The sequence below is a fragment of the Balaenoptera physalus genome, assembly GCF_965194825.1.
Source record: "Balaenoptera physalus genome assembly, chromosome: 2".
Lineage (NCBI taxonomy): Eukaryota > Metazoa > Chordata > Mammalia > Artiodactyla > Balaenopteridae > Balaenoptera > Balaenoptera physalus.
This window is the reverse complement of record NC_138883.1, coordinates 152,501,360-152,528,676: the sequence shown is the minus strand read 5'-3', so window position 1 is coordinate 152,528,676 and position 27,317 is coordinate 152,501,360. Positions and strand designations below refer to the sequence as shown.

At 48.1% G+C, this 27,317-nt stretch overlaps 1 protein-coding gene and 2 long non-coding RNA genes across 4 annotated transcripts in view; 1 reads left to right on the top strand and 2 right to left on the bottom strand.

Moving 5' to 3' along the window:
• The window catches only part of PFKP (phosphofructokinase, platelet), a 73,168-nt gene extending 65,693 nt beyond the window's left edge, over nt 1-7,475 (bottom strand). The window contains exon 1 of the mRNA XM_082450244.1: nt 7,277-7,475. Within this exon, the coding sequence (XP_082306370.1) occupies nt 7,277-7,391 (115 nt within the window). The 5' untranslated portion in view covers nt 7,392-7,475. The remainder of the gene's footprint in view (nt 1-7,276) is intronic.
• On the top strand, nt 57-12,764 carry LOC309655270. The gene is made up of 2 exons (XR_014260735.1): nt 57-6,021; nt 8,873-12,764. It is a non-coding gene; the product is annotated as an uncharacterized lncRNA (long non-coding RNA).
• A 96-nt stretch (nt 12,765-12,860) lies between these two features.
• LOC309655264 overlaps nt 12,861-27,317 on the bottom strand; it is a 57,018-nt gene continuing 42,561 nt past the window's right edge. Inside the window, exons 3-6 of one of the 2 annotated variants that reach the window (XR_014260722.1) lie at nt 15,475-16,074; nt 15,045-15,205; nt 14,038-14,075; nt 12,861-13,169 (exon numbers count right to left, since the gene is read on the bottom strand). This is a non-coding gene — a long non-coding RNA (uncharacterized lncRNA). Of the gene's footprint in view, nt 14,076-15,044; nt 15,206-15,474; nt 16,075-27,317 lie in introns of both variants that reach the window. The other variant, XR_014260721.1, reaches the window with a different exon arrangement.

The window sequence follows — 27,317 nt, the reverse complement described above, 5'->3', positions numbered from 1 at the left end:
CCTCCCCTCCTCTCTCCACAAAGCCGCCCTCATCAGAGGCAGCTGGCACCCAGGTGGCTTTCAGGTCACACGAGGTAAATCCAAAGTCCTCCCCATGGCCCCTCCTGGCCTCGTCCCCGCCCCCCACACTGGCCCAGCCGCTCTCTCCCAGCCCTGCCTGCTCCTGGCTACTTCCTGCTGGTCACCCCTTCCCCCTCCCGTGGCGGGGTGGGGGGGGCCGTCCCTGGGAGAAGGGGCTCCACCATCAGCCTAAGGCTGGCCGAGGAGGCTGTCACTCATCTGGGGGACGATCTAACGAGAAAGAAAACAAAACCTGAGAATATCGACCAGAGCTGAAAAAATAAGGAGGGATGGCAGCTCGAGGTCCCCCTGGCCACCCTTCAACGCTTGTAATCAAAAGAACCCTGCCCGACCACTTGCTCACACCTTTACACAAGGGGCCTCCATTCACTGATCTCCCCATCAGAATCCTCACCAGAAAACCATCACAGGAAACATCAGATGGTCTGAACCGCCTCCTGGACCCAGGACTCCAGCGAGGTCCTCGGCCGACCACAGGGACCCGTCGCTGCGGGTGTGATTGTCAGGCCTTCCCTGGACCCACAGAATCAGAATCTGCATCTCAGCCAGACCCTCGGGCAGCTGTCTGCATCCAGGATAAAGAAGGAGGCTGAGGGCCCTCGGGGGCAGCAGGGCCTCCCTGGGCCTGAGTAGTGCTGCCTTTTCTCTCCAGCAGGTCCTGCTTGAGACTCAAGGTTGTCTTAGGGGGAGGGGAAGGGGGAGAAGGGGAAGGGGAGAAAAAAAGAGGGGGGAGAAGACAGGGATTGCGTGATTCCACTTCGTGTTGCAAACCAACAATCGCAGGCCCTGTCCCACCAGGACTGGAGAGCAGAGCCGGACCCTGTAAGGAAGTCCCTTCATGCTCAGGACGCCGCTCGGCCACACACTATGCTGCCTCTTGTCCTGACAGCACAACGGCTGTGATTCCCAACACCCTAAGCGTGTGGTGGTGAAGACATGCGGAAGAGAGGGTGGGAGGAAACTGGGGCCCCGGAAGATGCTTTCTCACAAATAAAATACACCACCCTACAGAGCTCGCTGCAAAGAATAACTCGAAAAGGTGACTCAGCTATTTTCTTAACATAAAGCCATCTGTTCTTTACGCAAAGACACCTTCCAACATGATTGCAATCATGGCGGGTATACATCTGTGCCCTTATGTCTGCCTGTAACATGTCACTACCCTATCCCCATATTTCTACTGTAACTGCTTCTGGCACCCCATCAGATCCGTGTTCAAACAGCCCCAATTCGCCCGGATAAAAGGTTTGAGTCCTGTATCCAAGCTTTCAGTTTTCTGGAACCGAGGGGGAAAACATGCTTTTTTGGAAAGATGACAAAATGTCTAGTTTCTAAAGGTCATCTGAGTGTGTCACACAACAGTATTTGCACTCCTAGAAAAGGGTGCAATTGCATGGATTTTCCACGGTACCCATGGGGTGAACACTAGCATTCTAGTGCACGGCCTCCTGGACCCAATAAGTTTTGCTAAATTAATGATTACATTGTCAGTGGGAAAGATCCCATTACAGAACATAAGTGCTCAGAACCAGGGCAGGAAGGGCCCCAGAGCTGTGTGAGGTGAGATGCCCACTGTTCTCATCTTACTGGGCTCTCAGGTCCTCAGAGTTTTGGGTGGGCATGGAAGGAACCCACCCAAGCAGGGCCCAGATGCTGTGTTCAAGAAACACGTGTTCAGGGGAGAACCAACCAGCACCCAGCTTTGGTTGACTAGTACTGCACATTTCTGAGGACGGTTTTTAAGTTCTAATCTTGAGACATTAGTTGTTCCCAGATACAGCTCTGCAGATAAAAGAGTGCTTTTGTGTGGGAGTTCCCTGGTGGCCTAGTGGTTAGGATTCCAGGCTTTTACTGCCCTGGCCCGGGTTCAATCCCTGGTCAGGGAACTGAGATCCCGCAAGCCACTCGGCGGGGCCAAAAAAAAAAAAAGAGTGCTTTTGATTAGTGAAGGTTTAATTCGTCAAAATGACTTCATGAGAGGGTATCCCTGGTGGCGCAGTGGTTAAAAACCCACCTGCCAATGCAGGGGACACAGGTTCGAGCCCTGGTCCGGGAAGATCCCACATGCCACAGAGCAACAAAGCCCGAGCGCCACAACCATTGAAGCCCACGCGCTCAGAGCCTGTGCTCCACAACAAGAGAAGCCACCACAATGAGAAGCCCACGCACCGTAACGAAGAGTAGCCCCTGCTTGCTGCAACTAGAGAAAGCCCACACACAGCAACAAAGACCCAATGCAACGAAAAATAAATAATAAATAAATTAATTAATTTTTAAAAAGCATATTAAAAAAAAAGACTTCATGAGAAAAGACAGCCAGAACATCTAGTCGCCCACCATTTTGCAGAAGGAAGTGGTCCACACTCGGTGAGATCCCAGGAGGGAGACATTCAGCAAACATCTGGGTACCTGCCGAGTGCCCCGTACTGTGCTGGGGCACACCCTGGTGAATGGACATATGTCCTGGGCCACCCCTTCTCACTGCAGCCACATGTCCTGGCCAGTTCATCTCAAAGCTCACTTGCTCGTGCGTGAAACAGATGAGCCACTGCGTGGAAGCATTAGTGCCTACTGCTAAGCAAATGGTCACTCGATGTTAGTCACTCTTTTTTTTTTTTAATTTTATTCAAGTATAGTTGATTTACAATGTTGTGTTAGTTTCAGGTGTACAGAAAAGTGTATCAGTTATACATATACATATATCCATTCTTTTTCAGATTCTTTTTCCCATATAGGTTATTACAGAGTATTGAGTAGAGTTCCCTGTGCTATACAGCAGGTTCCTGTTGGTTGTCTATTTTATATATAGTAGTGTGTTAATCCCAAACTCCTAATTTATCCCTCCCCCCGCCTCCACGTTTCCCCTTTGGTCACCGTACGTTTGTTTTCGAAATCTGAGTCTGTTTCTGTTTTGCAAATAAGTTCATTTATGTCATTTTTTTAAAAAAATTAGATTCCACATATGAGTGATATCATATGATATTTGTCTTTCTCTGTCTGACTTACTGTACTTAGTATGATACTCTCTAGGTCCATCCATGTTGCTGCAAATGGCATTATTTCATTCTTTTTTATGGCTAATTCTTCCTATTAGCGGAAAGGCTTATACAGACTCCATCTATGTGAGCTTTCTGCGAACAATGTCTTCATGCTTACCTTGCCACAGGCCAAAAAGGACTCAGCTTTCCTGTTCAGTCTACCCTCTGGGTCCATTGCTCTGCATTCTCAGCTGCACATGGCCCTCCAGAAGCCCTCAATTTGTGTCTAAGACAATGAGTCATTTTTGGCGTGTGACATAATGTTGCTTGGGGGTGAGTACCTAGTCGTGGTAAGTCTGTCCACTGACCTGGAACTTATTTTTAGTTAAAGTGAAAATCAGTTTAAACTTGCAGACATTCCTTGTGACAATGGAAGCAACCCAAAGAATGAAAAAAACCAATAATTAGTCTTAGAAATAGTCTTCCTTAATGGCCAGGGCTGGGGGATTCAGGAATATAGCTGGGGGATTTTCATTTTGTTCAATAATCATATTATACAAATTCCACTGGAAAACAAGCATTTCATCACTTTGGTAACAGATGTTACATCAGTTTAGCCACCCCAATGCTCTTACTGTACAAACGCGTTTTCTGTTATCAAAGCTGTGTAAAAATCATCTGTATAAAAAAAAAAAAATCATCTGTATAATCTATGTAATACCTTCCATTTCTTTTGACTAATAAGTAGGGTAGCTATTGTCTCATGTTTAAATATCTATCTGAAATTTTAGGTTCACTATTTGTTTTAGATGATTATAATTTACCTCTTCATTAACTTAGTGAAGAAATCATTAAGGCATTTTATACCAATTATATAGTTCATGTATTTTTAGTATGAGGAATTTCACACAGTGGTCCTGTTTTCCAATGTAATTTGTAAAGCACAATCTTAAATTCCACTTGAGTTTTGAAAAAATTTTAAGTTTTTCTGTCTCTAATTTGAGAAAAAAATATTTGATTTGGGGCAAATTATTTAAATACTTCTTGATTTTTTAATCTGCAAAATGGAAAGAAAATGCCACCCGCCTTACCAAATAAAATTCTGGTGTTATGAAAAAAAATCATCTGCATAATTTTGAGCAAACCAGGCTTTGCTCCTCTGAGTATTAATTAGTTGTTGCAACCGTAAAAGCAGGGCTTACTGAAAAGTGTTTGGGGTTGAGACCTCACAGAACTTCATTTAAATCCTACCATGGGCCACCTATGAGCCTGCCACCTTAATGAGGTTACTTCTCTCCCCTTGAGCCTCTCTCCCCACCTCTGAAATGAAGATGTGTGTGTCTTGGAGCCAGGTAATCAGGCCTGGAGATAAGAACCATAAAGCTCCTAGAACATCAAGTGAGCTCAATAACTAGAAGCTATAGTCATCTCAACATGGAATTTTACCATAATTTCACATCTGATTAGAAAACTATCCTGAAATTAAGACGTGTGATTATTCTCCTTGGTCTTTAGCTGTGAGCAAAACTCTCTTCTCTCAGGGAAAATCAAGCACTGATACCATTTAGAGTCAAGATAAGATGGTAAAAGGATAGGGGTATAACAGACAGCATCTCTAGGAATAACCTCTTCCAAGGGGCTGTAAGTCTGCTGCTGCCTGCCGAGACCAGCCCCTGGGTGCACATCTTAAGGTGAACTTTCTTGGAAAGAAATGCATTCAACTGTTCAGTCAGGTCTCAGGTAGGATCAAAAGAGGTGTCTCTTGGCATGAAGTCCAAGAAGAAATGGAGACTACAGCCTCAGCTCTGCCTGAGGGAAAATGCCCAGACGCCTGGCCGTGGTGGGCTCTCCAGGGACCGCCCAGATGTGCCAGTTCAGAACATCAGGCGATCTCCTGTTAACCTGACAATACACTGACCAAGCCACGTTCTCATATAATTTTGATTCTCAAAGTATCTTTTCCACTGACAAGAAGAGGGGTGGACTTACTGACCTCTATTATTCATAACTGCTCACAAGCTGCAGAGATAAGTAGCAGGTAAGTATCAGTAGCAGAAAAAATGCTGGTTCTGTCTATTGCATCATTACCTCAATTGCCTTTGCACCAGCTACCAGGTAGTTGAGCAGACTTTTGGACAAGAACTCAAAAGAATGACCTATATTTTTTTCAACAGACGGAGCACCTTAATTCTAAAATGACCTTGAAACTCTGACCTTGAAGCCTGGAGGGTTAAAAAGAGACCAGTTCCTTTTCCTGTGCCAACAATTTATTCTCTTTCCAAGCCCGGGGTAAGAGTCACTCAAGATGCTTCCTAATTTCGGCTAGCCCACGTCTCCAGAGGCACGTGCTTTTGAAGCCCTTTGACGGGGAAGCCTCTCTCAGCCCCACCGCGACGCCGCCAGACCCCATCCGGCACATCATTTAAGTAACTTGGACGATGTCATCTATTTCACTCTGCCACTTCCCCAACCCCAGCCTTGTTTATATCACAACATTTTCTCTCTCCAGTGTTTATACCAGGGGCCACTTTACTAGAATACCAAATTAGACCAGCCCTGCCTCGCGCTGACGCAAAGGCAGGCTTGTGGGGCTGCGACAGTGACTGATGTCGCGAGCGCCACCTTCAATAGGACAGGGAGGGGCTTCCAAGGGACCCACGCGCCGGGGATCCCCACGCCTCCAGCCCGCCGCAGGCGGGGTGCCCAGGGTCGAGGGCGCGGGGCGCACGGGCGGTGACTGGCCAGGCATCACGTACGCGCCCGCGGCGGGCGGGGCTGCAGCCTCAGCGCCCCACCTGCCGCACCCCCCCAGGCCCCGCCCGGCTCAAGGGCGAAGGGAAGGTCACGGGCAGGGCGGGTGGCAGGCGAGGGCGCCGGGCCCAACACTTAAGCATCCCTGCACCGTGTGTGGTGAAAATGAGGCATCAGGGCCTTTCAGCTCATCCGGGACAGGAGGAAGAAGGTAAAATAAAAACCAAAACCTAGCTCGAGAGGCGTCTCCGGCCTGCGATCCTCAGGCTCCAAGGACGCAGCCGCCTGAGCACAGCCCTGCTACTTTCTAGCGGTTGGCTCGCCCCACCCAGGGATTCACCGGGATCAGGAAACCCCAGCGTCTGGGAACCCCTGCGCCCCCATGTGCGCCCAGCGCTAGGGGCCCGGGGCACGTCTGTGTCACCCTCGCTTTACATTGAAATATTCTCTTCGTGCGTCCGCGGGCACCGAGCCTGGGTCCCCTTCTCCCCGAAATCAGCTTCCACGCTTGGGGGTGGGGGGCGGCTGCTGGAGTCCGCGCTCGCGGGGCTGGTGACGCCCCGGAGTCCCCGCTTCCTGTTCCTTCCCATCCAGGGGAGGCTGGCGGGGAGGGCCCAGTGACCCATTTCAGCTTTCAGTTTGGTGACGAGCCGGAAGGGGACAGGAGATTAGAGCGGAGGAGAACCGTTTTTAAAATCTCCCAGCGGAAACGCGAGGTGGTGCCGGGCCGCAGGGCAACCCCGGGCAGGGACCCCCGTGCGTCCCCCGCCGCGTCCCGCTGGACAGCAGCGGGGACGCCGCCCGCGCCGCGCGGGGGTCGCGAGGCTGCAGACGCGTCGCAGGGACCCAGCGGTTTTTTCCACGACATTGGGGGTGGGGAGTGGGTGACGGAGCTGGGGAGGCAGCCGCGGCATCGGAAGTGGCCGCGCTGTAGCCACGCTTTGGAGGGGCGTCTGGCTTCATCCTACGACTCGGAAGACAAATGACCTCCGAGCGCGGTCCAGGCGACCCCGTAGCCAGTCGCAATTTAAAAAATAAACGTGGAGGCGGAAAACTGACCTTCCTGGTAAGGGATCCTACTGCCATATCCCTCCCTCCCACCCTCCCCCGCCCCGACTCCGCAGTGACTCCTTCTGAGGATGCACGGCCCGCACCCGCTCCCGCCACAGGAAGGTACCCCCGAGGTTCCTGGGCGCGGGGCTTCTCCCCCACCCTTCTCTTATCCCCGGTACCCGCTCTCCTCCTCTCTTCTCTCTGCTTCCCCCATCTCTTCTCCCTGGAGCCTCATCCTTTCTCTCTGGTCCCTGCTCCCCATCCCTTTTTCCCGGTACCCCCATCCTTTCTCCCAGGCACCCCCATCCTTTCTCCCCGGTACCTCCATCCTTTCTCCCGGTTACCCCCACATCCCTTCTCCCTAGTCCCCACCCTTCGCCTCCGGCCCGGGACCCGGGGAGGCGGTGGCGCACCTTGGGCATCCCCGCCGCTGGTCAGCACGCCTATGGCTTTGCCGGCCCCGGAGAGTTGCTCCAGGAATTTTCGGAAGGAGCCCTTGGGGTTCGGGGAGACGTCGTGGTCGCCCATGGCGAGCAGGCCGGAGATCGCGCTCGGGAGGGTGCTCGGCAGGCACTGCGCCCCTCCCGCGCCGCCGCCACTGGAACCGCCGGCCCCGCCCGCGCGGCGCGCGCCAATGGGCGGCCAAGGGCGGGCTCAGGGGCGCGGGCGCGGCGGGGCAGGCGGGACCGGGGGCGCCAGCTTTCAGGGAGCCGCGCGGGCGAGGGAGGTTGGCCCGCCGGGAGCACCACTTGGGGGGGTTGCATCGCAGGTGGGAGGAGCGTTACGAGCCGGAAGCACCTCAGAGGGAAGGAGAAGCACCGCAGGTGGGTGGGGAAATCACCGCAGGTGGGCGGAGCATCCCTGGTGGGGGAGGGGAAAGCACCCTAGGAGGGTGTGCAACGAAGGTGGGAGGAGCATCGAGAGGGGGAAGCGCGAAAGGTAGGGGGAAAGCACAGCAGCTGGGTGGGAGCATCTCTGGGGAGCGCAGCAGGTGGGGGGAGTAGGGGGAAGGCGGGGCGCTACAGGTGGGCTGGATCACCGTAGTTGTGGGAGCGTGGCAGCATCACGCGCGGGGAGCGCAGTAAACTGGGGCGGGGGTGCGGAGCGCCGCAGGTGGGAGCGCCGCAGGTGGGAGCGCCGGGCCCGCGGCAGTTGCGGGGACCGAACCGTCGCAGGCGCACGCCCGTTCCCGCAAGATTCCTTCTGGGGGCGGCGTTCGGAGCCGGGGGCACCCCAGCTTTTCCTCAGGCCTGAGGTGAGGGAGGAAGGACACACCAGCGTATCCTCCAGTCGGTGGGCGAACGTGGGCGTCGCTGCCTGGCGACGACGAAGCGCCGGTTCCGTCCCCAGAGAGGCTCTGGCCGCACGAGGAGAAGGAACGTGGCCGTAGAGGACGCGCGGGCACCCTGGCGACACCTGGCGCCAGGCTGGGCGCTGAGAATGGAAGGGGCGGAAGAAGGGCAGGAAAGTCCTGGCGGGGCGATAAGACCCGAGTGCTTGCGAAGGAAACCGCGGTGTCCTGTGTCGCCAACCAGATGCTCGCAGCTCCGCTGGGAGCTCCGGGACTGAGGCGCTCACGTCCAGTCCGTTGGGTGATGGATGAACAGGGAGCCGGCTCTTCCGGGAGCTTAATCTAGGCTGGTTTCCAGCCGCGGATGTGCGGACAGATGCTTCTCCGGGCGCGGTCTTGCGGCGCACACAGCGCTGAGCCTGGGGTAGGGTCATCCCCAGGAAAGAGTTTCATAAGCGGCCGCATCAGCAGTTCCTGGTGGGGACGGCACAGTATCCCCTACTACATGCGCAACGGATGTGCGTCAGGTGGATACAGAGGGAAAACAGGCTAAGTCAAGGCTGTCCCATCCACCCGGAGCAGCCTGTGGTCGGCTGCCAGCTGTTTACTCCGGGCCACCCCGGACGGAGGAGGGGGAGGGGGTGCGCGCACTTAAGCCGGGCTCTTTTCTTGCCTTATCCTCCTGTTCATCCCTCTGAGCATCAAAAATTTATTGCAGTAAATAAACAAATACCTGCTGTGGACAAGGCCAGAGATCTGATCTCTGCCCCGGGCCGGAGGTAATGGAGCAGCTTCTAAACACCCGTGGTCATCTGAATCGCCTGGCCTGGTTTTTCCCTCTCCACCAGAACCACGGAAGTCCAGTTTCTGGGAGTGCTGCCAGAAAAGGTGCATTTTTAACAAGTTCCAACGCATTCTGATGACTGCAGAACCCGAGAGCACCTGTTCTAACGGGTTGAGCCTGAGCGAGTGATGCTGAGAAGATACTGGGCATCTTAAAGGTGTCCCCGGGGTGCCCTTCACTCTCCCGGCGCAGGAGGGCGGAGCCAGGCTGTGCAGCTCCGCCCAGAGGTGTCCCCGGCCCAGGATTTGTGCTGTAGAATCATCCATCCCTTTCTAGGGCATTCTACACTTTCCAAAGTTGGTACACACTGAATTTTATTTTAGCCAAAAGGCCTTTAGCTTCTTATAAAATTGATAGTTTTGTAATTTAGAGGATTGGCCATTTGTCATCGAGTTGTCTGTCATATAGGAAACAATAGGTACAAACTAAGAGTCCAAACGATGGGTTAAGTAAATTTTGATACAAATATATACGTAGTTTTCTATTGCTGGTATGGTTATGAAGATAAATATCCATTTACATGGAAGTATATTCAGGATATATTAATAAATGAAGAAGCAGGGTCAGAAATACCGTGAACCTGTGTGTGTGTGTGTGTTGTGTGTGTGTGTGTATGTGCACGCGCGCACGTGCACGAGCGTAAATTTAGATGTACATAAATTTAGATATTTTAATTTCCTTTCTTCTTATTATTATAGGTATTGTCTTTTTCTCCAATGAACAAGTATTGTTTTTGGAATAAAATATTATACTTCATTAAAAACAATAAAATTTAGAGTTGTCAGACCGCCAAGGTTATGTCTGTTTTGCAAAAGCTGAGGTCTCTTTAGGCAGCATTGTGGTTCAGACAGGTAATTCCTTATTCTTTCCAGTTAGGCCCATGAGCTCTGACCCATCGCTCAGTCTATCAGGGTGTAAGATACAGACGGCTGCAGCAACTATGGAAAGACATGGCCATCTCTCCCTTCTTTTTCTTTTGCAGTACATGCATTTTAGTAGTTCTTCAGCTGGTGGTGGGGTTGTTTGTTTGTTTGTTTGTTTTAACTTTGGCCTTAGAAGAGGCTTCTCTGATACAAGAGGGAGAGCTGCAGGGCATGTGGAGGGTACAGCTTACCTCCAGCAGGACATGCCACGTGCCTTAGTTCTCCATTGCCGCCTAAAAAATTACCCCAAGCTTTTGTGGCTTACATGAGCACCCATTTACATCACAGGAATATCATCCCAGGGCTTTGCTGGACTCTCTGCTCCTTGTCTCAGAAGCTGCAACAAGGTATCGGCCGGGGTCCGAAGTCTCATCTGATCCCTCATCTTGGCAGTTTCCTTCCGTCCCAAGCCCTGAGCTGACTTTGAGCTAATCTACAACCACAGCTCCATAACCATCTTCCCTTTTCCTGGTGCCTCATCTTCCCTGGCCTTCTTCCCTAGACTTTACAAAGCCCAAGAACAAATGCAACCACTTGCTAAACAAGGAAACGCTGCCTTCAACTCCCCCCGTCCGCCAGTTGTCTTTCAGTGTCTTTGTCCAAACTGAGAAATAATTCTGCTTTATATCTAGCAGCTACACTTTAAATTATATATAAAAGAGTTGGATGCCCTCCAAGACCTTGACGCAGAATCATGTCGTCCTGAACCAATTAAAGTCAATATTTAAACACTTTCCAAAGAAAATGGAAAGAAAGCCCGTCTCATTATTTCTGCAAAGTATGTGGCCATTAAAAGTTTTAACCCCTCCAGGAAATGTCATCGGTGATGTGAACTGGACCCTCTCACAGCACAACTATTTCCTTCTCCTGTGTTGGTGAAAGTTGATTAATGGAGACTTCCTCAAAATTCCAACACTTCTCTCGTAACAGGAGAGCACAGGTGCTGATAAGGCAGAAGAAACTGACCTGTTCTTTCAGAGGAACTTCCGTAATTGCGGTTATTTCAGAAAACAGAGGATAGGAGAGATGGCTGTCTGTTGAAAAATGAGTTATACAGGAATTTCCCAGTTAGGAAAGGAAATTATGATGATCTTGGCAGTGTGCCACGTGATGGTTAATTTTACGTGTCATCTTGGCTGGATCACGGGTGCCCACATAGCTGGCAAAACATTGTCTCTGGATGGGATGGTGAGGATGTTTCCAATGAGATTAACATTTGAATCAGTGAACTGAGTGAAGCAGATGCCCTCCCTGATGTGGAGGTGTGAGGCCCAGCCCACCCGCTGAGGGCCTGAGGAAGGGTGAATTTGTCCTCCTTCTCTCTCCCCATGTGTGTATATATATATATATATATCAAAATGGTTCTGCTTCTTTGGAGGAGCCTGACTAGTACATACACTCTGGTTAAATATGTTCATTCTATGTTTTAGTTGTGAGATGCTAAATCTGAATACCAATTTGCATATGGTCTATACAGAGTCCTGTGTCCCTGATGGCATTTACACGTTTGAATTTGTAGTGACAAGTTCTCAAAGCTCCCTTACTTCTGTATCAGAATCGAAGCGCTTCATGGCCAGCATTCAAGGGCAAACGTGCTGAAATATCCGAAACCAAAGCTATAAACAATAGTGCTTTTTCAGTTCGCAGACGGGCACACGTGGACCATGCGTGTGTGATTGGCAATGCCAGCATGTAGCAGAAGTTTTGAACGTTTTGGGGTGTAAAACTTCTAAGATTCCCATGTAAGCCACAGATGTCTTCCTCTACCCGAACGTGCATATATACACACACACAGCCCCCGGCGTGTTGCATACGGTGTAGGGGACTCATGAGTCTGGTGACTGACCAGGCCACAGCCGAGGACAGAGGATGGAGCCTGGTCACAGGTCCAAGCGGCGGAAAGCTGAGTCCTCCCAAGCGGCCTCCCTCTGGCTGCTCACCGTTCGCCATTGGGACCTTGTCTTATCTCAGAGCCCAAGCCGAGCTCAGGCCAGATGGGGACCGGGGGCCCGTTCCCGGGGAAGCACTGGGGTCTTAGTCCTGAGTCTGGGGGAAACACCCCTCCCCTGCCCTGTGATGCTGTTTGGAAAGCATCGCTTTAAGAGCTCCAGCTGTCTCTCCACTGATGACGTGGTCCTTTGATCCTCTTTAGGAGCAGACTATTCTTTTGTCTATAAAACCTTTTTACCAGCATAGGCCATTCACTTAGAGCCATATTTCCGCAATCATGAGGCATTTCTGCAGCAGTCGGGGCTGATCTTTTTGTCATGTGAGGTGATCTGAGTCCCTTCGGCCATGGCCCTGCCCCTCCCTCATCCCCCAGGGCCCTGGGGGCAGCCAGTCACTGGAGCTGCTCTCCAGGTCACTTAGGGGTTTCTCTCCTTTCCTCTGTCCAGGTCACCGAGGGCCATAGGATGAAGGCCCTCCAGGCACTCCCACCCCAGCCTTTAGTGCCAGAGCCCATGGGAAGGACCATTTCTGGGGTCATTGGATCATCAGGTGGAGAGAGTTTGCACAGCGAAGACAGAGAGATGAGAGATGGGGGAGAGAGACAGAGACAGACAGACACACAGAGACACAGAGACAGACAGACAGAGCCAGAGAGAGAAAGCAAAATCACAACATTCCTTAAGTTTGCTCCTCACTCAAGCTACCCTCCTGCTTCTGTGCTACGATAACCACCAAAAATGTTTAAAATTGCCACTCCCCCCTCCTTCCACATCTTTCCCACTCCCTCAGACTCCCTGAAGTCCTCTTTCCTCTACTACAGCTTCTCTGAAACTTCTGAATGTCACCAACTGTCTGTCCAAACAACCAGCCAATAAAACAGCTTTTGAAACCAATTACTCGGTTGCTTCTTGTTGATATTTTTCTAAACTCTATGGTGCTATTTTCTAATACCTCCTCCTAAAACCCTCTGTAGGTTGGATTTTTTTGTTTGTTTTTTGGTTGTGATTTTACATGAATTAACATTAAAATAGAACACAAGTAATGATGGTGAATGTAAATGAAGAGAAGGTCAAACATTTCAGGAATGATTTCTGTCCGTGGGTTTATGCTCTTTAGAAAGCGTTGGGTCTCCTTCCCTCACAGTTACAATGAGAACCTTAGCATTTAGACTTGCTCTGTGGAGAATAAAATGCCAGATAATAAGCATGAATCTCAAGGTTCCTCCTGCATCCAAATTTTTTTGTTTTAATTTTCATTACGCTGGGTTGGTGCCTCCTGTGTCCTGTGTCCCAGAGATTCTGGAAGAGAGAACATTTGGGAAACCTGGTTAGTCCCATGCAATCTGTTCCATGGTGTTTAACATATTCTAACACAGAATTACTGATTCACGGGACTTGAAGCCCCTTCTGGGATGCACCTTGCCCTGACATGTTCTGATTCACTCAGAATACCTGTGGGCTTGGAGTTTAAACCCAATAAGTAGGGCAGGAAACAGCCTGAAGGAGGACTGCTATTAGCAAGGAAGACAAAATTATTCTGGAGACAATGTAACTGGCCACTAGAAGCATGAAGATAGTTCTCTAGCTATGGGGGTTACTGATGATTCGGTTAAGTACCAATATTCAAAATAGCATCTTCAATATGCCAGCACTCACAGGGCGGATGTGGGGATGAAGGTCTGCCCTGCTCAGTGGGTCAGAGTCTCAGATTCTCCTACGAAGGGAATCGAATGGATCCCAGCTCTCACTCCCCCAACCTGTGGGCCTCACACCCAGCCCCCAGGTGGGCAAGGAATGAGCCCATCCTGTCATTGCCTCACCTGACCTCGGCCTCTTTGGCTAGAACACATTTATTAATACTTCCCCAGACTCTCTCCACTGGAGCCGCACACAGAAACCTTTGTCCCCAACTGGCTGTCCGCTTCTGGCGCAGGAGGTGCTGGTCTCAGGCTGCTCGACTACTGGTCTTCCACTCTGTCTCCAAGATTTTGACCTCAGTGGAGGGTTCAGAAACTATCTTTTTAAACTGATTCTCAGATTTTCTTTTTTTAAGTCAAGCAACCAAAAAAAATAAAGGACACAACCAAAGTAAGGTGAGTCAGATGCAAGTGGAAAGTTTAGGGGATGAAATGGAATATGCATGTGTATTAACATTCAGTGTGGCTACCATACTGGGGGCTTGCTGGGCTGTGAGCTTCCTGGCACCTGGAACCAAATAAAATAGATAAAAAAATAAGGAAATGCTGAGATTCTCTGTCAGGTCCCACTTTTTGGTTAATGGGTTTTACAGACTTTTTCTTAAGTTCAAGTGTTTTGGAGTCATAGAAATAATACCACAGGACCTCTTACGAGCAGTGTGGGCTTTCCCAGGTGGGCAGAAGAATTAGGAGCTGGGGTACAGACCAGGGGGCAGTTTGTATAAATGGAATGAGTACAAAGGATGATGGATTATCTGATGGGAATTTTCTACCAAAATGTGAAATGGAGAATGTGGGGAGGGAGAGAGAGAGAGAGGGAAGAACGACTCATCACCCTTGCCCAAAGACCCTGGGCCGGTTATCCAGACCACCCTCCCCTGCCCCACATGCATTCTGGAGAGAGGCTGGTACAGCTGGTGCTGCAGCTCTCCTTCTGGAACATGCCATCCTCTGGCTGTTCTTGTTCTGCTCTTCACTCTCCATTTTGAAAATGAGGCCCTGTGTCTGGAGCTTGTTTTCACATCTCGTTAGCTGTGTCCTGGTGATGGTCCAGGAATGGCTCCAATTTTATTAGCAAATGGGCCCTCAGATTTCTTCTGATGAAACGTGCTCCTGGACGTCTTCCCTGGAGGCGGCTGATAACAGACTGTGTTTATGGATTCCTGAGGCTCCTTCAAGTCAATTGTTCCCTGACGCATGTTTGTTCTCTGCATTGCTATATATGCGTGTGTGGACAAATGTACACGTGCGCGTGTGCGCGCACACACACACACACACACACACGCACACCAGCAGATTAAACAAGCTTCCTTTGCGTCCCCAGCTTTCAGGAGGCGAAGCAGGGGGAGCTGTCACCCTGCGTTCTGTTCCCAGCCATGCGCTAGCCTGTTTTCCAGGATCAGGGACGTTCCCCAAGGACTCGGCCTCAGGCCTGCACCCCTTTCCTGGGACTTGGCCTCCTCCGCCTCCTACTCACCTGCTGTCTCTTTGATGCCCCATCTCTGCCACGGTCGCCGAGCCGGCACCGGGTCCGCAGCTCAGGGAGGACGGCCACAATGTGTGGTAGCGTATTGGAGCGTTCAGCAGAGTCCCTAGGGCCTTCAAACCGGCTTCCAGGAGTGGTGATGTGACCTGTGACTAGAGGGACAGGTAAGGGCTGGGAATGTTCTAGACCGAGGCCACGGGAAAGAAGGATGTGAGTGGGGAGAAAGCCAGGCTTTGTGTGGGTGGTCTGCTGGGCGGTGGCCAGGAAGGGTATCGGGGGAGCTGGAGGAGAAGCAGCTGGCAGGTGGGGGGAGAGCGCAGGTGCGGGGGGAGAGCAGGTGGGGAGAGTGGCCGGCAGCTGGGCAGGTGCTGGGGGAGGGACCCTGAGCGTCTAGACGGCAGGGGGCTGCCCCTGGGGTTACCTTGGAGACGGGAGAGACGGTCCTCGCGCTGGGGGTGTGGAGTCACTGCTGTCCCCACACCCCTGCTGTTCACCCTGGGGGCCGGGACAGACCCGGGCTGTCACCTCTGCAGTACTGGGCGGTGACGTGCTGAAATTAATACAGCACCCTCTCCTCCCTCCAGACCCTGTGGTTCCCTTTACTCTCTTCGGTGGGGAGAAGCGGGATAGAGGTGTCACTCAGTGAGGGCCTCTGACTTTCCACCAGAAAACATACCGGAGCAAGATGGTGTGTACTGCCAAGGAGGCCTTGTCTGCCCCGCCCTCCCCGCCCTCCCTGCCCAGGACTTCCTTGTATGGCCAAACCCTGGAGCTGTGCGCCTGCCCTGGACCCCTTCGGAGGAGTCTGTCTGGGGCAGTGCTGGGCAGATTCCAGAGGCTGGGACGGGCGGAAGAGGAACATTTAGACAGGCCGGAGCTGTAGTCCCTGTGGTCACAAGGCCAGGACGCTCGGGGCCTCTTTTCAGGCAGCAGGGAAGGGCTGGCAAGTCCGCTGCAGGTGGTAGGACCCCTGCGTCTGGGCGATGGAATCAGCTTCGGGGGGTGGCGACCACGGTGTTTCCTTTAATGCAAAGAAGGAAGATAGAAAATATATGAATGCATCACATTTAGCAAGAAAACTGCTGTTTTGTGAAACACTCCAGAGGTGTGACAGTCACATAAGACTCCTTTCTTTGTGGGATTCATGGTTTGTAAAACATGGTTTCAGTGCATGATATTTCAGTAAATCTGTTAAAAATATCATTTGGAAATCCCGCACGGATGTGGGAGATGGTGCATCTGTTCTCTTTCTCTCTCCTCCTCCCTCCCGCCCTTCTTTCCCGCTGGGTGTCTTCTTGTTACTCCTTGAAGGCTGGGACCAGGCCCCACAGGGCCACTTAGTAGGACACAGAGCAAGATGACGTGGCATCCGTGTCCACAGGGGAAAATGCCCCTTCATCCTAAGCGCCTTTGTCCAGCACAGGGCCAGGCTTTTTGAGGACGGGGCTGTACTCGCTCAGCGTCCCACAGGGACCCAGTGCCCCAGGTGCTGCTGGACCTGAACCTTCATTCTGGAATGGGAGCTGAGTTGCGTGTGCATTTCCATCTCTATTGTTGGGAATAACAGGAATCTAGACACGTCATCTTTACCCTGTTCCCTAGTTCAAGTTGGGATTTAGAGAATATATACATACCTGAAAATCAGTTTCAAATAAATAAGCTTTATATAAGTGGTACCATGACTGAATATTGAGAAAGTAAAATCCTGACCAAGCAGACGGGATTTCACTGGTTTCTGGAGAGTTGGCAAGATTCTGTCTCCTCACCCAGCTCGGTCTGGCTGGGAACACTGAGATCTAAGCTTAGCCAAAGCTTTTCACTGCAGTCAGAGAAACTGTGTGTGTGTGTGTGTGTGTGTGTGTGTGTGTGTGTGTGATGTAATACTACATTCTTCTTTGGGTTTATCTCAAGATATTAAAAAAACCCTTTGGAATTTGTTTCCATCTCTCCTCACTGCCTTGCTTCTCAAAGCGTGGTCTGTGCCCTGGGAATCTACACCCCCGGGGCCTGTTAGAGATGCGGATCCTAAGGCTTCATTCTCCAGGTGATTTTATGCGTATTAAATTGTGAGAAGCAATTTCATCACTAAGCTTTTATAGAAGACCCCTAAGCTTTAGACAACTGCCATCCCCTACAGCCTTTTCCATCTTTACCCTGTTCTTCCTCTAACAGAGATACATGCAAACCTCTGACGTTTGGGCTCTTCTTCCTCTCCGCATGATGGCCCCAGAACCGTGGATGTGGAGACTTAGTCAGCCCTTTTGACAGTCATATAGATTCCCTGATTAAAAAATTAGAGGAACACTTAAATGCTCCTCTTAACAAATTTCAAGTGCACAATACAGTTTTATCTACAGTCACCATGCTATACATTAGATCCCCAGAATGTACTCCTCTTATAGCTGTGCATCAATTATACCTCAATAAAAAATGAGAAGAGAATGAATAATTTCCCTAACGAATAGACTTGAAATCCATTTATTTCCAAGGAATTTATTTCCCACGTAGTCAGGGATTAATGGGTCCCCGTTAGTCAGGGATTAATGGGTCTCTTCCTCAGACGTAGTGTGGATTTGAAATAAATAGTAACCAACTCAGAATTTATTCTTTTTTTTTTAGGACAGCAAGATTTACAGAAGTACCTCTGAGCTCAGTATTTTATATGAATCTGTCTACCTTCAAATTCGAAGGTAAAGCCTTATCATATATTTTTGAGGCTTAAAAAGGACAAAATGTGTTTGATTCTTTGCTGTTCTGATAGCATTTGTCCTTTTCTCCTTTCTTGCTGCTTCACTGAGGCATCATTGAAGCACAGTAAACTGCACTTATTGATAACATGAATTCATGAGTTCGGACCTGTGTGTGTCAAGAACATGATGGGGTGTCCATCACCCCAAGAGTTTCCCTGAGCCCTCTCTCCTTCACCCCCACCAACCTCACAGAAAGAGCTGCCTTCTGTCACTGTAGACTTATTTACATTTTTTAGAATTGTATACAAATGAAATAATGTGTTATGTACTTTATTTTTGTTGGCTGTTCTTACGGAGCATTATGATTTTGAGATTCAGCCATGCTGTAGCATGGATCCATAGCTCTTTCCTTTTTATTTACTGAACAGTTTTCCATTGTATGGACATCACTTGTTGATGGCTGTTGAGGTTATTTCCAGGCTTTGGTTGTTACAAATAAAAGCTGCCATAAGCACTGGTGTACAAGGCTTTGTGTGGGAATCTGCTATCATTTCTTTTGGGTCATTACCTGGGAGGGGAATGATTGGGTTATATGGACGTGTATGTTTAATTTTTAAACACACTGCCAAATTGTTTGTCGAAATGGTCGCACCATGTTACCATTTTACAGCCCCGCCAGTAGCGTGTGAAGTTCCAGTTGCTCCACATCCCCGTCAACACTTGGCAGAGTCAGCCTTTGACATTTTAGCCCTCCTGGGGGGGTGTGGAAGTACCTCCTACTGGTTTTAAACTGCATCTCCCTAACCACCAATGGTGTTCAGCATCTTTTCATATGCTTATCTGCCATCTGTGTATCACCTTTAGCAAAGGGTCTATTCAAATCTTTTGCCCACTTTTCAATGGGGTTGTTTGTTTTCTTATTATTGAATTGTGAGAACTCTTTATAAACTGTAGATACAAGTCCTGTGTCAGGTATATGTTTCACACATAATTTCTTCCAGCCTTTACCTTGAAGATCAAAGCTGTTGACTTTTGATGAGGTCCAGTTCATAAATTTTTAAGGAGTTTTATGATTGTGCTTTTGGTGCCATCTCTAAGATATTTTTTTATCTAACCCCATTTCACAATAAATTTTTGTATGTGGTGTGAGGTAAGGGTTGAGTTTTATCCTTTTTTCTTTTCATGTGCAGTGAATATGCTGCACTGTTTCAGAGCCGTTTGTTGAAAAGACTCACCATTTACATTGAATCACCTTTTCACCTCTGTTGAAAATCCATTGGCCATATAACTGTGACTCTATTTCTGTGCTCTACCATTGATCCGTGTGTCTGTCCTTTCCCCAGTGCCACATTCCTGGGGTGTCTTAGCATTGATAGAGACACTTGAAAGGAAGCAGTGTGAGTCTTATTTTGCTCTTTTTCCCTGGATGATAGCATGTTTTGAACCCATCACGATACAAGTTTTCTGAGGAAATTTGGCTGAAGTTTCAGTTTCTTATTTTTGTAAACTGGCTTTGTTCATTTATGGGTCACAACAGTCAAATTGCATGTCACTGAATCTTAACTTCCATCTGCTCTACAATGAAGCACTATTTTGTGTACTGACCGCAAACAAGCAAATAAAAAGGCCTCTGGTTGTACTATGGATCCTGAGTTGGAGATATTAAAATGTTAAAAAATGTGCTTCACGGTACAAAGGGAAAAAGGTAATTGTTAGAAATTGATAACAAAGAGGGATAATTCATCATGGTTGCACAGTCCCCAGAAAAGCGGAAAGTGGTCTTGACTTCACAAATGAGCAGAATTTCCTTCCCTGGAAAGTGACCACTTCTGCTTCTCCATAAAAACTAGAAAATGGAGACATCCCTGGTGGCACAGTGGTTAAGAGTCCACCTGCCAACGCAGGGCACACAGGTTCGATCCCTGGTCCGGGAAGATCCCACATGGCGCGGAGTAACTAAGCCCATGAGCCACAACTACTGAGCCCACACCCCACAAGTACTGAAGCCCATGCACTCTAGAGCCTAAGTGCTGCAACTACTGAAGCCCGCACGCCTAGAGCCCGTGCTCCGCAACAAGAGAAGCCACCTCAATGAGAAGCCCGTGCACTGCAACGAAGAGTAGCCCTCACTCGCTGCAACTAGAGAAAGCCTGCATGCAGCAATGAAGACCCAATGCAGTCAAAAAATAATTAAAACGAAAACAAAAACTAGAAAATGCGCCTTTACATCTAGGCAAAAACATCCATAAGACCCCTGGGACCACCTTTCACTGTTTGTTTTTGTTTTCCTTTTGGGTCCTTGGAGATTTTTAGATTTTATCAGCAGTAACCAAGCCATTGGATGAGATCACGTGTGCAATGCTGGGCTCATGGGCACAAATTTGCTGGTTTCTCTCCTCTTTCTGGTTTCAGATCTTGCAGCATCCTTCACTCTGACCTTGGAACCTTCACCATGGCCCTTTCTTCATTAGTTAATCTGCTCATCACAGGATAGAATCACCTGATGGACAGTTAAAAACACACAGGCAATCTCCCAGGGGTTTTAGAATTGTGTTATTGCCATATAAGTGGAGCTGAAGTTTATTTAGCACATGCTGTGTGCAAGACACTGGTTTGAACAATTTGAACAATTTATTTAACCCTCATCACCCTCTTATAAAGCAGGGATCTCAGGAGCCACATTTTATCACTTTGGAAGCTGAGTCTCAGAGAGGCTACAAACTTTCAGGTGGCCACACAGCAGTAATGAAGGAGCCAAGACTAGAACCCACACAGCCTGACAGCAGAGCCGGGCCCTCACCCACCAGGGACCCTGTCCACCCTCCATCCCAGCCAGGCCCTTCATCCTGGACCCTGGACACTGGGCCACATGAATCTAGCTGGCAATTCTAGAAAAGTCCTTCCCCAGCATTTAATTTCTGATAAACAAACCCTTAAAAATAAACCATTATTTCAGAGTTATCTATATTTGAACAGATGGTATTTTGTTACCATCTTGTATTCATGACCTACCTTTACTTCTTTTATTTTTATGAGATAGTGATAGAAAACGAAATTTTTTATTCCTCACTATTTGATATTTGTGGCTTCTGATGTACTGACCTTCATTATGAATCTACATGAATGTTCTAGAGTCTGAGATTCTAAACTGCATTATACAAATACTTTCACTATCCTGAATTGCTAATTTGTTCTGTTTCCCCCTCCAGTACCTCCATGGCTGTGGGCTTGTGTATCATTGCCATTTGCCATTCACTAAAATTCCATTTCCTCCTTTCTTCTGGAAGCCTTATTCCCCAAGGCTCTGAAATGATGCGATCCTTACCGGCTTTGATTCATATACTCATTCTTCCTTATTGTGTTAAGCATGGTTTTTTCCCGATACTTTGACATATGGGGCTTCAGGTATCTGGAAGAAATGACCACCCCAGGCACCCCCCAGCGTAGCTGATTCCTAGACGTATGAAAGGATTTGCTTGGGACTGTGCCTTTTGTCTGCAAACCAACCAACTCAGAGCCCAACCCCCAAACCTCCCCTTTCTTGAGCTCTTAGATGCCCAGCCTCTCTCCCCCGCCCTAGTCACCCAGGGCCAGGTATCTGACAACTGGCCCCTTCTGGTCAGAACCCACCGAAATTATTCAAAGTAGCCAATCCTAAGCCTACTTGCCCTTCCACGTCTGGCTGTCATGCACATACCCCCCCTTCCTCTGCCTCCCCACCTACCCTGGTGCCCCCATCATGGCCCTGCTGGTGTGGCCTGCCCCCTCCTCTTGGAGCTGTGAGGAGAAAACCATCTTGTCAAGGACAGGGTCTCCTGACCTGTTGGCCCCACCATCCCTGAATAATAATAAAACCTGCATTTTAAAACTTCTCTAGAAAGTATTTCTTTCTTCACAAGGGAAATATGTACAAATGAGACTAGAAAGATGTGTGCAATGCATTCTGTAAGATGTGAAAATACGGATACTCTGTTAAATTCAAGCAGAAATGCTTAAGGCTGAGGCGATGGAACTCTGTATCTTATGCTCCAACAGATTTGCTTTGAGAATGAAATGGCTCATTATTGCTTAAGCGTTTATAAGATAATATATCTGTACAAAATATTTTCCCTTAGCAGGAAATAACTTACACAGCCATGAATTTATTATAATAAATGCATAGCATCAGTCACTTGTAAATGTAGACAAACAGTATTTTATTTCAGAATCTTAAATTTCAAATTTGCTGAAAAATCTCCCATACTCAGAAGTCGACTGCTTCTCAGCGCAGATGGTGTTGTCCTGTTAAAAAAAGTAGTTATTCATCATGGTTATGTTGAAACTCTCTTTTATAATGCTAAAGCAATAATGTTACGTAGAGTCCTCTAGTGAATGGTTCTCATTATACATCTGGTCAGCCAAAGTGTAAATATAATCAAGTCTCAAATGCTTTATAATTGTGTTTAACCCATATGACATTGAGCTTGAAATAAACAGCGGTGTTCTTGAATAGTACTGGTGTGTGTGTGTGAGAGAGAGAGAGAGAGAGAGAGTCTGGTGTTATCACATAGGACACGTCACAGTGTTACTCAAACAAAGGGCTCATTCTTAATTCCTCTTCTAGGTAAAAAGTGGTTTCTAGTAAAAATGAGCTTGAAACCCCACACTCGTTGCCACAGCAGAAAGAAGAAAACAAATCCTCCAAGAGGAACAGAGGGCACACACTCAGATGAGAGATGCATTATTCCTATAAGCCATGTCCCAAATCTTCCAGAACATATCAGAGAGGAGCACAGTTTAGCATAAATCAACTGGATATACAGACTATACTTGGAACAAATTTATTGTCACAGACTACATTTTGGAATAAAAACCTTGAAAGGAGAAGTAGACTTCTCAGTTTGATGGGGTCTGAGAGTTAAGTGGGACCCAGAGCCTTGACCAGGGGAGAATGTTCCTGAGTAACAGTAGATAAAGGTGATCCCTGATTATCGAGAAGTTCTGAGTAAATAGAACCAAAGTCGCTTTAATGTCTCTATGGCTCGTATTCTATTGAGTATGGTGAATAATTTGCTGTTTTTTGTTTTCATGAAGTTCCACTTAAATGAATTGCTCTAGATGTCCTGGGTTGACATTGGCTGTCGGCAGTGAAGAATTTGGTGCCAAGGAATGCAAAGCATCATGTTAACATCCCCCTTAAAGAATCTGGACTTTAGGAAGACAATTTCTGGCTGAGGAAGTTGTGTTATATGAATACACTGCATTATTTTTCAAACCATCATTAGTCAGCCCTAAGTGTTTCTCTGGGTCTAATGAAGGCAGTATTTGCCTTAGAGAGACATGAATTAATTATTACTCTGAGTCTTCTGAGGAATCTTTTTAAGATGATGCTGAATCATGATGAATGCCTTTTGGAGCTGAGCTTTCCTTCTGGACATGAAGTTCCCATGTTTATAGAAAAATTGATTTATTAAATATTAAAATGGGGGGAGGGGGAAAAGTCCTAAAAGAATGACTTGGTTTAAAACTACACACACACAGGGGCTTCCCTGGTGGCACAGTGGTTGAGAATCTGCCTGCCAATGCAGGGGACACGGGTTCGAGCCCTGGTCTGGGAAGATCCCACATGCCGCTGAGCAACTAGGCCCGTGAGCCACAACTACTGAGCCTGCGCGTCTGGAGCCTGTGCTCCGCAACGGGAGAGGCCGCGACGGTGAGAGGCCCGCGCACCGTGATGAAGAGTGGCCCCCGCTTGCCGCAACTGGAGAAAGCCCTCGCACAGAAACGAAGACCCAACACGGCCAAAAATAAATAAATAAATAAATTTATTTAAAAAAACCTACACACACACAAAATGCCCCAAATCTTAGGAACAGTCAGTCTAATGTTTAAAGGAGTGGTTGGGTTCTGATGTGGTCATTGAGAACATTGGGAATTTTGCTATTTATTAATTTCAAGTTTTTAAATTTTTTTAGAAGGGGAAGCTGAGAATGTCAACATTGAAGGTTCACACTCTCAGCTTTACTATTTTAGTCACAGTGATAAAATGGAATTCAGAGTTACACAGAAAGGACAGGAGAATGATAGCTTCACTACTTTTCCTAATCCTTGGAGGAAAGGGGTCACTTTGACTCACTCGATGCCTCCAGATTCCTCAAATTCTCTTATTAAAACAAAGCTATTTTTAAATTACACTGTGACAAAGAGGAACTTCCGACTAAAACTCTTTACTATGTCTTCATTTTTTTCTACTTTGTTAAACGAAGATGCCGCATATATTTGACCTTGAGATAATTGAGAGTCTTTCCTAAATATCTGTCATACTTACTGACCCAGGAAAGAATTTATATCCTTTAAGGGTCTTTTCCCAAGGGGTCCACATTGTCCTAGGAGACATGTGCTGTATCCATTATCGAGGGTAAAAAGCAAACTCATGAGTTTGCTCTTTTGCAATCTTTTTTTCCCCTTGTGTTGGTTATGTTTATAAGTCACACCCAACAAATACTGTGCAGATACTAATATGATACAATTCAGAATAACATTGCCCCGTTTGGGGAGCTTTTATTGAAGAAGCAAAGCACAGCAAGTCCTGGGTCTCAGTCACACGATGTCAACTTAAGTGCGGTCTTGGGATGTGCCGTGCTGAGTAGTTTCCCAACGACTGTGATGCCCCAGGCCAGGCGCTATGCCAAGCCCTTTAAGCATATCTAACTCCTATGATCAGCCTCATAACCTTGTGAGGAAGGTCCCGTTAGTCCCCATTAACTAGACAAGGGCATTGAGTGACTGACCTCCGTGACTCTGCCCACGACCACCGCCGGGAGGGGCAGGTGTGGGCAGTGTGGCCCAGGCAGCAGCTACACGCTCTGCGGCTGCTCTCAAGGACCTCCCCATACAACAAATGACATATTTTTATTTTTTATAATTTTTTATTTTTAATTTTTTAAAATAATTTTATTTATTTTTGGCTGTGTTGCGTCCCCGTTGCTGCCCGCAGACTTTCTCTAGTTGCGGCGAGCGGGGGGTTACTCTTCATTGCAGTGCGCGGGCTTCTCATTGTGGTGGCTTCTCTTGTTGCGGAGCACGGGCTCTAGAGCGCAGGCTCAGTAGTTGTGGCACACGGGCTCAGTTGTTCCGCGGCATGTGGGATCTGCCTGTACCAGGGCTCGAACCTGTGTCCCCTGCATTGACAGGCGGATTCTTAACCACTGCACCACCAGGGAAGCCAAACATATTTTTAAATATAATAATAATTTAGAGATAATGAGCTTGGGCTTTGGAGTCAGACTCTGGCTGGCGTCTAGCTGAGCCACTTACTAGCAGGGTGAACTTCAGAAACGTATTTAACTGCCTTTGCCCCTGTGTCTTCTTGTCTGTGAAGCAAGAATAAGCCAACCTGTCAGGCTACTGACATAACGAGAGAAAGTGCACTAACCATCCAGCAGGGCACCTGGGCTTTTGTAGCCCTTTGGAAGTAGCTATTAATTAACAACTGATTAAGTATTAATAAGGCAAAAAGAGTAGGAAAAAAGTATGGCTAAAAGCAAGGAATTTTGGAAACTACCTTCTTGCACGTAAATGATTGAGCCATGAGATATCCATTCTTCTAATCCACCAGCCTCCGTAAATGACAGGGGCAGCGTCTCTGGGCAACAGAAACTCTTGGGTGTGGATGAGCAGGAGTGGTACCATATTGATGGTCTCTTCTTCCTCCCCAGACACATCACTGATCACGTTCAAAATATCTTCCAAAGTATTTGTGGAATAACACACTATTTATCGATGGCAGCAATTTATATTTTCACTCTTGACAGGTTCCAAGGAAAGATCACTGCATCTTAGGTTCTATAAGGTGATTTAAGTCTACCTCCCCCTTATCCTCCAAGATCCGTTTTCCTCTTCTGGAGCTACATTAACATTTATGCAGCTTTTTGGTGTTTATATTTTACTTTGTAATATGCACATATCATATCCAATACTAGTTTGTAAGTTACTTTCCAAGATCGGGGCTGTCACAAACTTGACTTTCTACCGTCACCCAGCACGGAGTTTTAGGTACTAATGGTTTATCGGTTGTGTCATTAGTTTTCAGGTAGGAAACACATTCCATTTGGATGTGCGTTCAGCAATTTGACTAGTAAGGTAAGCGTTCAATTAACCAGTAAGGTAAGTGTTCTTGTTTCTTCTAGAACTTAATGTTGGTGGTTAAGACTGTAAAGGAATCAAAGCAGTAGGTTATGTTTCAAGTCACGAAGCACTTCTTTCATGTCTGTAAAGAATCAATACTATTATCTTTCTGTAAGCAATCCCTTAGGTTCTAAATTATTTAAATGTTGGTGTTCTGGGTCATTGTTGTTCACTGCTATTATCTGATGTTCTAAATGAGAGTGAAGCCCGGTAAACCTTACACATCTGGCTTAATGGGAAACACGCGGATGGAGCTATTTTAGGATAGACTATAACAATTTACCGTTTTTTACATTTTAAATGTAATACAATGGCAATGTAGAGCCACCTAAAATCTGGCAGCAAGAACAAAATCCCTGTTTCCGTTATTACAATTAAATAATATTTTTGACCCTGGCTCCCTCCCGGGGCCCTTGTGGGAGATGATGGGATAAGTGTCATTTTGACCCGGGGAGCTTGTAAATAGGGTCAGTGATGCTTGCTCAAGAGAAGCTGCTCCTCTGAAGAGTGTCACGTTTATTCTGCATTTTGTTTCTGGAACCAGTGCCTGGGAGGTGGAAACTTCCAGGATGCCTTTAGCCACTTTCCCCAGTCCTGGAGGAATGAGCAATTTTCCCTGATAGAAAATGAAACTTGACCCTACAACAGGTCACATTAATTTCCTCATTTTGCAGAAGATGAAATCGTGGCACAGAGAGGTTAAGTAATAAGCCCCAAGGTTGCACAGCTAGGAAGAGGTGCATCTGGGACTCAGATCTGGCCCTGGATTGGTGATGTCAACCACAGTACAATACTGCCTCTCAGGCAGGAGCGAGTCTCCAGGAGGCAGGTAAGCAGCCGCAGAACCATGACAGGTATTACGGGTACCGCGATATCGCAGCTGGTGGAGCTGGTGCTGTGTCCAGTCTGCTCCCAGCCCAAGTCACTTCCAGCACTTGCTGCGGCTGGAGGTCACCACCAGGCTCACTCCAAGGTGTTCGCAGTCCTCGCTCTGGTCTAGTTTGTGCCCAGATCATCGTGGGAAACTGTTTAGCTCCTCCTTGGTATCAGGTGAGTGGATCAGTTTCCTATTTGCTGCTGTAACACATGACCACAAACTCAGTGTTTTAAAACAGCATACATTTCATATCCTGCGGTTCTGGGGGTCAGATATCCAGGGTGGGTCTCACGGGGCTAAAACCAAGGAGTCGGCAGGTGGTTCCTTCTGGAGGCCCCGGGAGAGCCTGTTCCTTCCCTTTCCCGGCATCGAGGCTCCTGCTTCCCGTGGCTGAGGGCCCGTCTCTCTCCAAAGCCGGGAGTGTAGCTGCTTCTCTCTGGTTTCTCTCCCATGACGGCCCCTGTGATCACATTGATCCCCCGGGATAATCTCACCATCTCACGACCCTTAGCACAATCACGCCTGTAAAGT